General features: G+C 34.8%; 2 protein-coding genes across 3 annotated transcripts in view; one reads left to right on the top strand and one right to left on the bottom strand.

Moving 5' to 3' along the window:
• LOC134857191 (tectonic-3-like) overlaps positions 1–13,058 on the top strand; it is a 409,016-nt gene that overhangs the window by 304,908 nt on the left and 91,050 nt on the right. The gene's annotated exons all lie outside the window — the stretch shown is intronic.
• On the bottom strand, positions 1,131–12,553 carry LOC134854225 (uncharacterized). Of its 2 annotated transcripts, XM_063870398.1 has the most exons (4): positions 11,712–12,553; positions 11,218–11,537; positions 3,312–3,338; positions 1,131–1,615 (listed from the first exon to the last, which is right to left on the bottom strand). In XM_063870398.1, the coding sequence occupies exons 1-4, from the start codon at positions 11,980–11,982 to the stop codon at positions 1,445–1,447; spliced, it is 789 nt and encodes a 262-aa protein (XP_063726468.1). In that variant the 5' UTR covers positions 11,983–12,553; the 3' UTR covers positions 1,131–1,444. The 2 variants fall into 2 exon arrangements, with proteins under 2 accessions (XP_063726468.1, XP_063726477.1); XM_063870407.1 differs by lacking the exon at positions 3,312–3,338 and having other exon boundaries at positions 1,182–1,615; positions 11,712–12,549.

Genomic DNA, 13,058 nt, shown 5'->3' with positions numbered 1-13,058 from the left:
TTTAGCGCCTGAAATGATTTTGAAGATTGACTTCAATATTTTATGTTTGCAAAGGAAAATCTAAATTCATTGCTAGTAGTATTCTAAATACAAAAGTTTGTGTTGGCTTTTGCCGAACTATCATATAACTATATGGTAAGTTTCTACTTTGTCGTATGTCGTCTCTGGTTCGAGGTCTTCTTGCAATTCCGGGTAGTTCTCTTATCGTTCGGAATATTGGCTTTGATCTATTGAGTCGTAGAGACATTTCGATTAAATTATCGTCGTGTAACATTTTAAAAATGTTTTGTCTAAATTCTAATCTATTTTTGGTTAATTCTAAGCTATTAAGGTCTTGTTCGAGACTTATGGTCGCACCAGATGAGTTAGGACCGAAGTGTATAACTCATAGAGTAATTTCGGATAGGGTACACCGTCTGCTCGTCACGCTATCTTATTTTCGGCCGGATAGATTCGTGCAACTTCTTAGTCTAATACCGATCCTAATCTTACTCTTATACTATCTAGTCTCAGGTTGTTTAACTAGTCTCTGCTAGGCTCAATAGATCTAGGGTATACTGGTTTATTGCGGCAGCTGAAGTCTTCTTGGAGAGTCAACTAATTTCTAAGTTAAATTCAAATCTCTCTGGTGCTGAAATTACAAGTAATTTCAGCACTCACAAATAAGTGGGTTGTTAGTTAGATGGATCATGATTGGTTAATATTAAATACTTTACAGTGGTAAAATATCTAATTTATCCAATCATAAAATGTAGTTTAGATCAGGTTCCATAAGTTTCTGAAGAACTAGTTTAAAAGATAAGTTAATGAAGACCTATTTTGTATTAGAAGATTAACTTCCGAAGTCGCTCATTATGTTGATTTTCTCATCCTTTAGCTTTAACAGCAAATTATTCTTTGAATTCAGAACTCTTAGAAAGTCGAATATCATACAGTTTTAATACATAATTTATTGCAATCAAGGACATGCATTAAAGAAGACATAAAATAGCATTTTTATTAACAATGCATAAAAATTAATCAATCAAAGAGTCGTTCTGTTAGCCCCCTTAAACCGTGACGATTTCGATACGAAATTTTAGTTTAAAAAAATCAGACATTTTTCATACAAGGTTGGTCAGAAACTGTTTGTTAATTGGCGAAAAGTTTTTCCCAGTTTTGCAACCTATTCGAAAATACGAATCTATTAAATTTTAGGCGGTACCAAACAGATGCGCTTTTCTCTGGATGTTATCCGTCCTAATTTGATATATCTGCTACTATTTCATTTACTTTGGTATGAATAACTTCTGATGAAAAATTGTGACGGTTTGAGGGTGGTTAGAAGACTAACAGAAAACATGCCCCCATCAGATCAAGTGGATTGTGGATTGTTTAGGGGGTAAAGGAGTCAATTGAAGGGTCTAATTGGTGTGGATGGGCGATGATGTTGTGTTTCATATCTCTACAGAAGGGGCATGGTCTTGATTGGTCTGAGCGATGCCTTCCTCTCGTTCCACTCATTGATTCTATGCTGGTCGCTCTCAAATCTGTCTCTCGTCTGCAGCCCCACACACACTGTCGTCCATTCCTCCTGCAGTTGTCTCTGTTTCACCACCACTGGGTCTATTTTGGGCTAAAAATGATTCACACAATTAATTTCATTCATTATGCCAATCAATCTGTGCCAAACTTAATAGAAGAAGGAGAACTCCGATTTTTAATTCCGACTTCTCCAAAAAAAAAATTTTCAGTGACAAATCCCCCCACCCAACCCCCCCCCCCCCACACCCTCGGCACCAAAAAGGTCCACCCTTTGCTACCATTTTACGTCATAAATATTCGGCCGAGCGAACCTAAAACGTTTCTAAATGTGTCTTTGTCACCAATATATACAAATTCTGAGGAGAGAGCACGCACCGAAAAACGCAACTTTTTCGTCAAAACCTTCCAAAAAGTGCACAAAAACGGTGTTTTGGATTGTTTTCTCACACATTTGCCTGTAGTTAGTAGCGAATCTAGGATTTTCTCGAGGGAGGGGGCGGATTTTCAAAAAAAAGTTTGAAATTTTATCGAATTTTTCCTTTTAGGTCGACCAAATTGATTTTCCGAGCTCGGAAAATCAAATTTATTTGTGCGAGCTCGGAAAATCAATTTGGTCGACCTAAAAAAAGATCAATAAAATTTTGAAATGTTTGATCGACCTTTTTTTTCAAATATACAGACCCTTTTTGACCAAATTTACTGCGACGCAGGCAAAATTTTGAAAAAAACAGTCCAAAAAAGGCGTTGTGGGCGCTTTTTGGAAAATTTTGACCAAAAAATCTCGTTTTTAAGGCACGCGCATCCCCCTCAAATTTAGTATAAAGGCTCTTAATAGAGGGTCTGTCAGCCAAAAAAGGAGATCTTAAAATAGTACAAAGGGGGAACCTTTGGGTCGACAGGGGGTCGAATCCCTGAGGGAAAAGGCGCCCACGCCCCGCCCTCCTAAATCCGCTGGTGCCTGTGATGCAGAAAGTTTTTGGTTAAGCCGGTCTCAATAGTAATTTCGGAGAGCACGAGAAATCAATTTTCTCAAAAAAAAACAATCTTTTGAACAATTTTGATAAATTTAGAAAACCCCAACCCTCCTCGAGAAAATCCTAGATCCCCCTGATCCCCCCGCCCCTTTAATTTTAATTTGATTTTTTCAATTTTTTTTTAAATTAAATTTGAGTTTTTCCATTGTTAGTTTACTTTTTCATGTCAAATCACATTTTCAAAACAAGTCAAACAAATTAAGGTGATATTTACACTTTCTCGACATTTTCAAAAAGCTATCTAGCCGGAATTTATTAGCTAGTTGGGAATCACGAGTATAGAGTGCGAACGGTATTGGAATGCGACGTTTTTTCAGATAGAGGGTTTTCTTTCTTCTTAAGTTTTTCGTTGATTTTCCGTTTTTGAGCGTATCATATCTATCGACCTCTCAGAAATTCAAAAATACCTGCAGAAAAAGTTCACAAAAAAATCGGATTTAGTAAAATAGTAATAAAACGGGGGTAGGGGGGGGGGGGGGGGGGGGTTGTAAGGCTTTTGACAAAATTTGGCGACCACAATAGGAAAGCAAAGCAGCGCCACCATTTCCCACCCTATCCCTAGACCGTACAGTTTTGACAACCCTTGTTAATTATAAACGACAGGCAATGGTGCGTGTCATCAAACTGAGCAGAATAATGTGAACTAAATCTAAAAGTGTTTGTTTTTTGGTTAGTATCGCAGGCTTTGATTTTCTCAAGTGAACAGTTAACAAGTGAAGAATAATTGCTCGTCTAAGTTGTGTCTTCAAATACCTTATCATTGCTGTTGTCTTGTTTATTCTGTGTTGATCAAATAAAATTGGTGAATTAGCTAGACCAAAAACTGATTGTATATATAGCAAATCACTGGGGTGTGAAGTTACAGTAGAAGGTCCAATAAAGCAACAAGGTACTTCATTTGAAACGTTGGTCCTTGGGGCTCAAATGGTTATTTTTAACAAAAAAAAATGACATTTTTTGATTATGTATTCGAAAATGTGTCAGAACGTTTGAACAAAACAGTGATTTTGCTTAAGCTCCATTTGAAAATAGAAAAGAAAATTTGAAAACGCATAAAATCTTACAGAAGCATTGGTTTTAGAATTCGGTAGACAGTTTCTTTCACGACAATTGGTTTTTGTATGTGTTTGCAGCAAAAAAGAGCAAACTTCGTCTCTAATGATAAACATGTAATTTGTTCACACTTTCTCATTTTGTCAATTTTTTCCGCAAAAAATGCATTCAAGGGATAAGGTATCAAATTCATAGAATCCAATGCGATGTGTTTTTTAATATATATTATTTTGAAGCATCATTGTTCAGAACTTTCAAATTTTGTCAGCAGTGCTATCAGAGTCTGAAAGCTTCAAAGCTAGGTGCTGCATCATCAATTGAAACCATAATCGTTAACCATAATAATTAAAAACTCTCAACCATTCCAGGAAAAATTTATACTCACCTATTGCACCAGATAAAGATAAAATAATATGAGCTAAAAAAATGAGCAAAAAAATTAAATAAAATACAAATCTTCCAGCAGCTAATAAATTTGCAGAAAACTTCAAAAAACAAAAAAAATAAAAGGGCTCCAAAAGTGTAGCCAATGTCTAAACTCCGAGCACAAACAACTTCTAACGGTTTTCAAATTTTTGTTCCGTACGAAAATAACGGAATATTTGTGCTCGTGGTGTTTTTTTTCTTCATACGATTTTCGACTTTTTAACTAGCCATTTTTAACGAGAATGCTTAAAAATCATTTGAAAGGTATTATTATTCTGAGCTTAAATTTGAAAAAAAACTTCACCTGTAATAAATTTTTGTAAGGTTGTGGGGATTTACAGATGACCATTTTGGCCAATTTGGGATAATTAACGCGCGATAAATTGCGCGTTATGAACGCGTAAGCGGATATTTAATCCTTCTTAGAAATCGTTCCAAATTAGCTCAAGGAACCTTATTTGCCATAATTGATTTGTTACTAGGAGCGAAATTTATCACTTTGTGCTTTATATAGCTTGTGGGGTGATGATTTTTTACAAAAGTCTCAAATAAAAAAATCATTTTATTTTATTACTTTCAATTTTTTAATGTTATTATTGCTCCATAGACCTAAAAAGGCAGTCGGAACATACAGGGCTTTGCCCTGATACGAGCAGTCTCGTTTCTTTTTTAGATTTATTTTCTTGCCAAACGTATGAAAGCAGAACGAAACTTTTGTGCTTTTATCCATCAAGAAAACTTAAAAATAACGAGAAAAAAAACAGTGTTTGCTTTTGCTGTTTTAGTGTTAATGTATTGTTCGTTAGTTTTCTAAAAATTCATGTTGTCTGATGAATTGAAAATTTTCCTCACAACGCATACATAAATAACATATAGTGTACATTGAAATAACAAGACTGCTCGTATCAGGGCGAAGCCCTGAATGTTCCGACTGCCTTTTAAGGTTTATGGAGCAGTAGTAACATTAAAAAATTCAATGAAATAAAACAAAATGAAAAAAAAAAATTCTTAAATTTGAAATTTTTTAAATAAAAATCATCCCCCCACACGCCATATAAAGTACAAAAGGATAGATTTTGCTCCTTGTAACAAACCAATTATGGCAAATAAGCTTCTTTTAACCAATTTGGAACAATTTCTAAGACGGAGTAACTCTCCGCTTACGCGTTAATAGCGCGAAATATATCGCGCGTTAATTGTCCCAAATTGGCCAAAATGGCAATCTTTAAACCCCCGTAACTTTACAAAAAATGATCACAGGTGAAATATCTTTTCAAATTCGAGCTCAGGACAACAATACCTTTCGGATGATATAAAAAAATTTCGTCAAAAAGGGCTAGTTAAAAAGTCGAAATTTGTCTGAAGAAAAAAAAAACCCACCACGAGCACAAATATTCCGTTACTTTCGTATCGAAAGTCGGAACAATAATCGTAAAACATGCTGAAACATGTACATAGCTGAAATATTATTGCTTCTGTTTTTGAAGTTTTTGTTCCGACTTTGGTGACGAAAGTGACGGAATATTTGTGCTCGGGTGATTTTTTTTCTTCAGACAAATTTTTAATTTTTAACAAGCCATTTTTTTACGGGATTTTTTTTTATCATTTAAAAGGTATTGTTGTCTTGAGCTTAAACTTGAAAAAAAATGTTTCACCTGTGATCACTTTTTGTAAAGTTATGGGGGTTTAAAGATTGCCATTTTGACCAATTTGGGACAATTAACGCGCGATATATTTCGCGCTATGAACGCGTAAGCGGAGATTTATTGTTCCGACTTTCGATACGAAAGTAACGGAATATTTGTGCTCGGGGTGGGTTTTTTTTTCTTCAGACAAATTTCGACATTTTAACTAGCCATTTTTGACGGAATTTTTTAATATCATTCAAAAGGTATTGTTGTCCTGAGCTTAAATTTGAAAAGATAGTTCACCTGTGATCATTTTTCGTAAAGTTATGAGTGTTTAAAGATTGCCATTTTGGTCATTTTGACCAATTTGGGACAATTAACGCGCGATATTATTCGCGCTATTAACGCGTAAGCGGAGGTTTAATCCGTCTTATAAATCGTTCCAAATTGGTTGAGCGAAGCTTATTTGTCATAATTGATTTGTTACAAGGAACGAAATCTATCTTTTTGTACTTTATATGGCGTGTGGAGGGATGATTTTCATAAAAAATTTCAAATTTTAGAAAAACAAATTTCGTTTTTTTATTTCATTTAATTTTTTAAATGTTATTACTGCTGCTCCATTAACTTTAAAAGGCAGTCGGAACATTCAGGGCTTCGCCCTGATACGAGCAGTCTTGTTTTGTTTAGAAATTGTTCCAAATTGGTCTAGAGAAGCTTATTTGCCATAATTGATTTGTTAGAAGGAGCGAAATGGAGTGCGGTCTGTATTTAGACAACCGCGTATTTATACTCGTCAGTAAGCAGACAAATACCATATTAACTAATCAGAATCGAGACGGGAAATTTACGAAATAAATAATTATTAATTATTCATTTCTTCCTTCAGGGCTTCGCGTTTCTTTTAATTTTATTTCCAGCAAAACGCAGTCCAAATATGTTTTTTGTTTTGATATGTACTTTTTATAAATGATTTTTTCCAATATGAATGTGTTAGGAACATTTAGTTCTATAGCAGCTATAATCTTCGGTTTTTTTTTGGTACATCGGTGTCAATTAAGGTTTTTTTGTTAATTTTTGGGTACATCGACGCTTAGGTTTTTGCTTTTTCATATAATATAGCTTTTGCTTGTTACGTTTGTCTAAAATTCATTTTCTTGGTTACAATGAGAATGTAAAAATTGTAAGTTTCTGGAGCTCCGTATTGTACGTAGATGAGAGTGACGCACTTTTTGCTAGCAGCTAATTAAATTCGCATTAAAGTTCTCCAGCTGATCAACTTACATGAACTGTGAACATCAATGTGAGAAGAGTCATTAGTTGTAACGTATTCAGTTTAACTGTTAAAATATGGTCTACGAATGAGGTTTGCTGTCTAATTATGATGTTAAAATTTTGTTCAGCAAAAGTGTGGCTTGTCACTTTGACATGTGCTTGACTGTATGAGTATGGCCACTCAAATAAGTGACCAATCTGGAAGCAGCATATGACTTAAACAGTCCAGCTGAGTTTGAGTGCACAGTCGATTGCTGTGGGCTCAACACGACCGTCCCCGTACTGACAAGAAAAGGATGGTAATCGATTTTTATAAAGATTATGTAGCAGAGACCAAAAAATTACGATATGAATCAATTCAAAATCGAATTAGATTGATCAAAATCGCATAGTTTCACTTCTCATTATCACGGGAACCCTTAAGTTTGCACAAATTGAAAGGGAGTCCTTAAGCGCAACAGAGTAGAAAAATGTGCTCAAGCTTCGAAATAGAAAAATGCAGAAGTTAAATCAATTTTGTTAAGTTTTTGATGATTTTAACTACCATGCAAAGATCCATTTAGAAGATTTAACTCCAATTTTTATGCAATTTTTTTATCGTAATAGTTTTAATCCATTCTAAATCGATTTACGTATCTAGATGGACTATCGTAAATCGATTTCAATTCAGTATATAATCGGTATAAAAATCGATTTTTATCGGCTTCTATCTCAAGTTAGTCCGTGCGGCTCAGCATCTGGACTGGAAATCCATCTTGTAAGGACTGTTTGCTCAAACTTAAGCATCCGCAAACTGCTTGCGGTGATTTTTTTTCGTCAATTCGAAGAAATAATTCAACCTGAGACTAGGAAGCTTTCATTTTATCAAAAAAAAAACGATGAAACTCCATCATTACGAGGCCAAACTGTGCATTCTGTGCATTGTAAGCGGAATTCACAACAAGCCAAAATCAGATTTATCAAGGAATCCGCAACATTGCTACTTTTCTTTGATCTTCGCTGTTGTTTTGGATTCCACAAACAAATATCTAAAACATTGTACCGCTCAAAATTGCTCCAAAAACAGGCGAATTTGCGGAATCCGCAACTGTATTTTCGGAATGCACAAGAGTTTGTGGAATCCACAAACAATAATAAGACATTTGTATCGTTAAATTGAGCTGTTGCGGAATCCCCAACTGTAAGTGGAATCCGCAAAGTGGAATCCCCAATTGTAAGTGGAAACTGTAAGTGGAATCCACTGTAAGTGGAATCCTGTTAGTGGATTCCGCAAAAGTATGATCAGTAGCGGATTTAGCGAGGGCGGGGGTTGGATTGAACGCTTCCCTATCAGGGAATTGACCCCTTGCCGACCCAAAGTGTCCTTTTTGTACTATTTTAATATATCTACTTTTGGCTAACGGAGCCTAAGATTTTTCTTTATTTGAGGGGGGAAGCACGCGCCAAAAAAATTCAATTTTTTGGTCAAAATTTTTCAAAAAATGCTTAAAAACGCTTTTTTGGCCTGTTTTTTTCTAATTTTTTCTCATTGTCATACAAAAAAAAGATATGTCAAAAATTCGCAAGGTCAAGCGTCTGAACTTCGCAAGGTCAAGGTCAAAAAACACGGAGTAAATAACGTACAAATTTCAAAAACAAGATGGAATATGCTGAACCGGTTTCCGATTTTGAAAATAATTGGATTATATTTAGTCAATTTTCATTACTAAAAAACGGCAAACATTTTTTTTTGTGGTTTGCAAAAAAAGTTTGGCCTTAAAAACATTTTGTAGGCTAACGATAAAGATACAAACTTCGCCTTATTTGTTGAAAAGTTTCGGATTTTTGCCCAAGTGAAGATGTTTTGCCAAATGTTTTACCACAATTTTAACCGTAATCCAATGCTTGAATTGAATTGCGATGTTTGAAGATAAAACATCAAAAATCTAGTTGTTTTGAATTATTGAACAAAAATTTGAGTATTATCAAGACAAGCAGGAATTAATTTTAATGTTTCATTTACTTATCTACATTTTCAATTATGTGGCTAAAAATTCTTACTATAAACTGGGGTGCCCCTTGAAAAAACTACAAAATGATGTGTAATTTTTGATGCACTGTTTAACAAAAAACTGATTCGAAACAGTATTGATATTTGACATTTTTTTGTTCTTTTTTCGCAAAACTGTTCAATTCATTCCGGCTTAAGTCTGCGGTTTCATTCAATGACTAAGGTTTTTTCTGATGACTTTGATTGAATAACAATTGTTTTTTGTTTTTTGCCTCGCTCACATTTCTTCAAAATTTCTGATAGTTTCAGATTTCTCAGGAAGATGTAGTTTGTTCGGTACCAAAAAAATACTGCAAAATACCTCTGTTTTAAACCACTGTTCCGATTTGAAAAACCAAATCAAGTTTTGTTTCAGTCCGTTTCTATAGAACACAGTTAATCTACAAAAACAATACACTAGATCAGTCTAAAAAGAGTCCTTTTTTGACAGAAAAAAAAATTTATGTTTTTGTTCCGACTTTTGTAACGAAAGTAAATGAATATTTGTGCTCGGGGTGGTTTATTTTTCTTCAGGCAAATTTCGACTATTTAACAAGCCATTTTTGACAATTTTATTAAATAATTCAAAAGATATTGTTGTCCTGAGCTTAAATTTGAAAACAAATTTCACCTGCGATTATTTTTATTAAAGTTTGTCGTTTTGGCCAATTTGGGACAATTAACGCGCGATATTTTTCGCGCTACTAATGCGTACGCGGAGAGTTAATCCGTCATAGAAATCGTTCCAAATCGGTTGAAGGAAGCTTATTTGCCATAATCGATATGTTACTACGAGCGAAATTTATCACTTGGTACTTTATATGACGTGTGGGGGATAATTTCCACAAACTTTTCATTTTACTTTTATTGCAATTATGTTTTCATGTTATTACTGCTCCATAGACCCTAAAAGGCAGTGTGCTTTGTCCTGATACGAGCAGTCTTGTTATACTTTGGTTCTTCTTAAGCCGTAACCATAACGGTTAGTCAGAAGATCACCATCAATCACTGTATTCAAAGTTTTTCTCACGTCAATAGAACCTTTTTGAGTACATTGCGGAGGTTGATTGTCTAAATTTTTTTTCTAAATTTATTAAGTCAATTTTAGAGTATTCCATAAGTTTTATCGAGTATAGATCCGAAACAATTTCAACTTGGCGAAAAAATATTCGTTTTGTCAAAAAACAGTATTTTTTTGCTTGTTTTTAGTTTTGGTACTTTTTGAATAAAAGTTAATAAAAATGGTCTAAATCGAGAGAGCAGAGGGGTCTAAGCTGTTAACAATCTAAGCTAAATTTCCTTTTCATCGATTTGAAAAATGTTTTGCCACATGTGAGCATAATTTGGGTTGAAAAAGACAGACTGCGATTGATTTGATTTTTCATTTTACTATGGTCCTTGCAGTTATTTTTTGCCAATAAATTGCCAATAGTAGTAAAATCTATATTTTTCCAAGCTAAATTTAAAGTAAAATGGTTTAGCTTTCGGTTTTACTGAAATAACATTTTTTTGTTCAAAGTACTTTTCACGCGTTTAGATGTTATCAAATTTAGCTATTTTTCTTGGCTGAGGTGGTTTTTGTTTTGTTTGTTACCCATCATGTTTGTTTTTTTTTGGATTTTTCTAATTCTCGGGGAGAAAATTGTTCAGGTTTTTCATAAGAAGTTTGTTACGCATGAATTCTATACGCATCCTCACAAGGGCTATTGATTGATCATTTTTTTCTAGATCTGACTCCACCGAAGTCTTTAGTTGATTGTAAGTTAGCCATTCAAGAATTTGATCCATGTCTTCGTTTTAGCTGTATTGCGACAACTCGAAACTAAAGAAAACTCGCATTAACAGACAGCTCGCAATATACTCACCGCCGAAGTCGCGCCAACATGTTGCGAGCTTGCCAACAGAGGTAAGGACTTTATACGAATTTTAAAGTCGTGTAACGCCGCGGCGACCTTAAACTGAAATTCTTATGTCATAAATTAGTTTTCAAATTTGTCGCTTTCTTGAAAATTGAAAATTATTTTTTTGTTACGAGTTGTCGCGGTACTCGTTTTAACATCTCATCGTAAACTAGTCTTGTTTTTACTATTTTATTCAAAAATAACATTAAATAGATGGAAACATAAAATTTTGTGAGAAAATTTTTTGTCAAAATACAGCTCAAACCTTGCTAAAATAATTTTAAAAAAAGCTCTAATACATCATAATCTTGACCAGCGGTTATTTCAGTTATGTGTTTTGGACATACCTTAAGCTTTGCGGCTAATTCCTCTTCTCTTTTGCGCATGAAACTGGGCACAAAAAATCCACCGGAAGCTTCTTTGTCTTCACTTTCCTCAATCGCTCCCTTAAATCCTCCAGGAACAAACCCTTCCTCATCCTCCTCCTCCTCCTCCCCTTCTTCCTCGTGGTCTTGGAAGAAAGTCACTAGCCGGGGGGAGGGTCTGGCGCCCACTGAGCACTTCTTCCTTCTGCCCGACTGGAGGCCCCCCTCACTCGGGACCCTGCGGGGGGAGGAGCTGTAACTGCGACTGTGATTGCTGACAGCAGACGGGATTTTACTGAGATCTTGAAAAATACAGATTGTGAAAAACCATATTTTATGTTTTTCCCAATGCTCTGTTTTAGTTTTGTTTTTAAATTGAAGTCAAAGCAACAAATTAATAAATAAAATACAGGTTACATTTGTCAATTTAATCAAAATCATAACAGGCAGTTTAGCCGAAAATCATAGAAGCTTACCTTGCTTTGAATGGTTGTTTGCTCCCAATGCGCTTTCAAACAGACTCTTTGAGTGCTGCGACAGTTTGTGGGACTCCATTGAGAACTTGGCCGTGTCAGTGGCGGTGGCCGGTGTCTCCGCGAATTTGCCTCGCGCTCCTGTGTTGATGTCGGCTGTGAATTTATCCCCTCCATCACCCCCTCCTCTCCCCCCTAAGCCCCCCGCCTGTAGGTTACGTGACAGGTGCAGTTGTTTCGTCATTGAGTCGGGAAGCATCACAGCAGGAGCCATATTTGTTCACGCAGATATTAAGCAAAAATATAATTTCAAGAAGTTTTTCTGGTACAAGTCACCAGCTGTCGTGAAAGTTAGTTGTCAAATGTTTTCGTTCTCAAGATTTCTCTCTTTTTCGATAAAAGTCGTAATTCTGTTTTCAGTATTTTGTTTGCTTAAGCAAAAGTTTAGCAGAGTTTCTCTGCTGGATGACAAAGTATCTGGATATTGAATTCAATCAAAAAAATTTTCTAATGGTTTATATGGTCTAATATTTAATTTCTAATGGTCACTGAATTTTAATAATGCTTTTTTGAATATAGCAAATATAAACCAACTTTGTAACGATTTTCTGCTCTGTAAAAGTAAATAATATACAGACGATACCAACGAGTTCTCAAAGCAAACCAAGTTATTTAATTTTTTTATGTATTATTTATTACCTGTCGTGAAATTAACTGCATTAATTTTGAAAGAAGTGGCGGTCATTTTGATTTTAAATGACCGATGTGCTGCAGTGGTGTCTAAACTATAATGAACCATTAAAATATAATGAAACTTGGTTCGAATCGCACAATACAATTTTATTAGGTCAGCCAAATCGATGCGTTTCCAAAAGTAAGTTTCTAAGCAACTTTCGCACATTGATTGCAGATTACAACTTTATTAGGTCAACCAATTCGAGCCGTTTCCAAAATTAAGTTTCTAAGCAATTTTTGGTAAGTTTTCCCACTCAATAACAGCATAGAATGTACAAATTATTTTCTTTTTTTTTGAATTTTATTATCTTATAAATAATTACAGGGTTCACTTGCCGAACATGGATGCCGTCAAATAGTATTAAAAAAGCTATTTTGAGAAAATTTCACCAGCAAAAGTATCGTTCACCTCCAAAAAAATAAAAGAGGGTAATTTTATGGTTTTGATGAGCTACTTTGAGTCCTTCATGAAGTTAGTTTCGCTAACTTTAGACTTAAAGTCTTTGAAAAACGAAAATGAAGAAGAACTGCACTCGATCTGTTTCAATATTTGTGGTGCATTTTAGTGTGATTGGAGTTTTAGAAGATGCTTGCGCATGCACCTTGGTAGCTGTT

The sequence above is a fragment of the Symsagittifera roscoffensis genome, chromosome 1 (genome assembly GCF_963678635.1).
Source record: "Symsagittifera roscoffensis chromosome 1, txSymRosc1.1, whole genome shotgun sequence".
NCBI classification, from domain to species: domain Eukaryota; kingdom Metazoa; phylum Xenacoelomorpha; order Acoela; family Convolutidae; genus Symsagittifera; species Symsagittifera roscoffensis.
This window is presented reverse-complemented; position numbering and strand designations above follow the sequence as displayed.

What these genes read in the sequence shown, in the direction of transcription:
- LOC134854225 (XM_063870398.1), bottom strand. Translation starts at nt 11,982, where the DNA reads ATGGCTCCTGCTGTGATGCTTCCCGACTCAATGACGAAACAACTGCAC. An exon ending in AAACAACCATTCAAAGCAAG is followed by an intron (nt 11,538 to 11,711) that starts GTAAGCTTCTAT and finishes GTATTTTTCAAG; the next exon opens with ATCTCAGTAAAATCCCGTCT. An exon ending in AATTAGCCGCAAAGCTTAAG is followed by an intron (nt 3,339 to 11,217) that starts GTATGTCCAAAA and finishes TGATCAACACAG; the next exon opens with AATAAACAAGACAACAGCAA.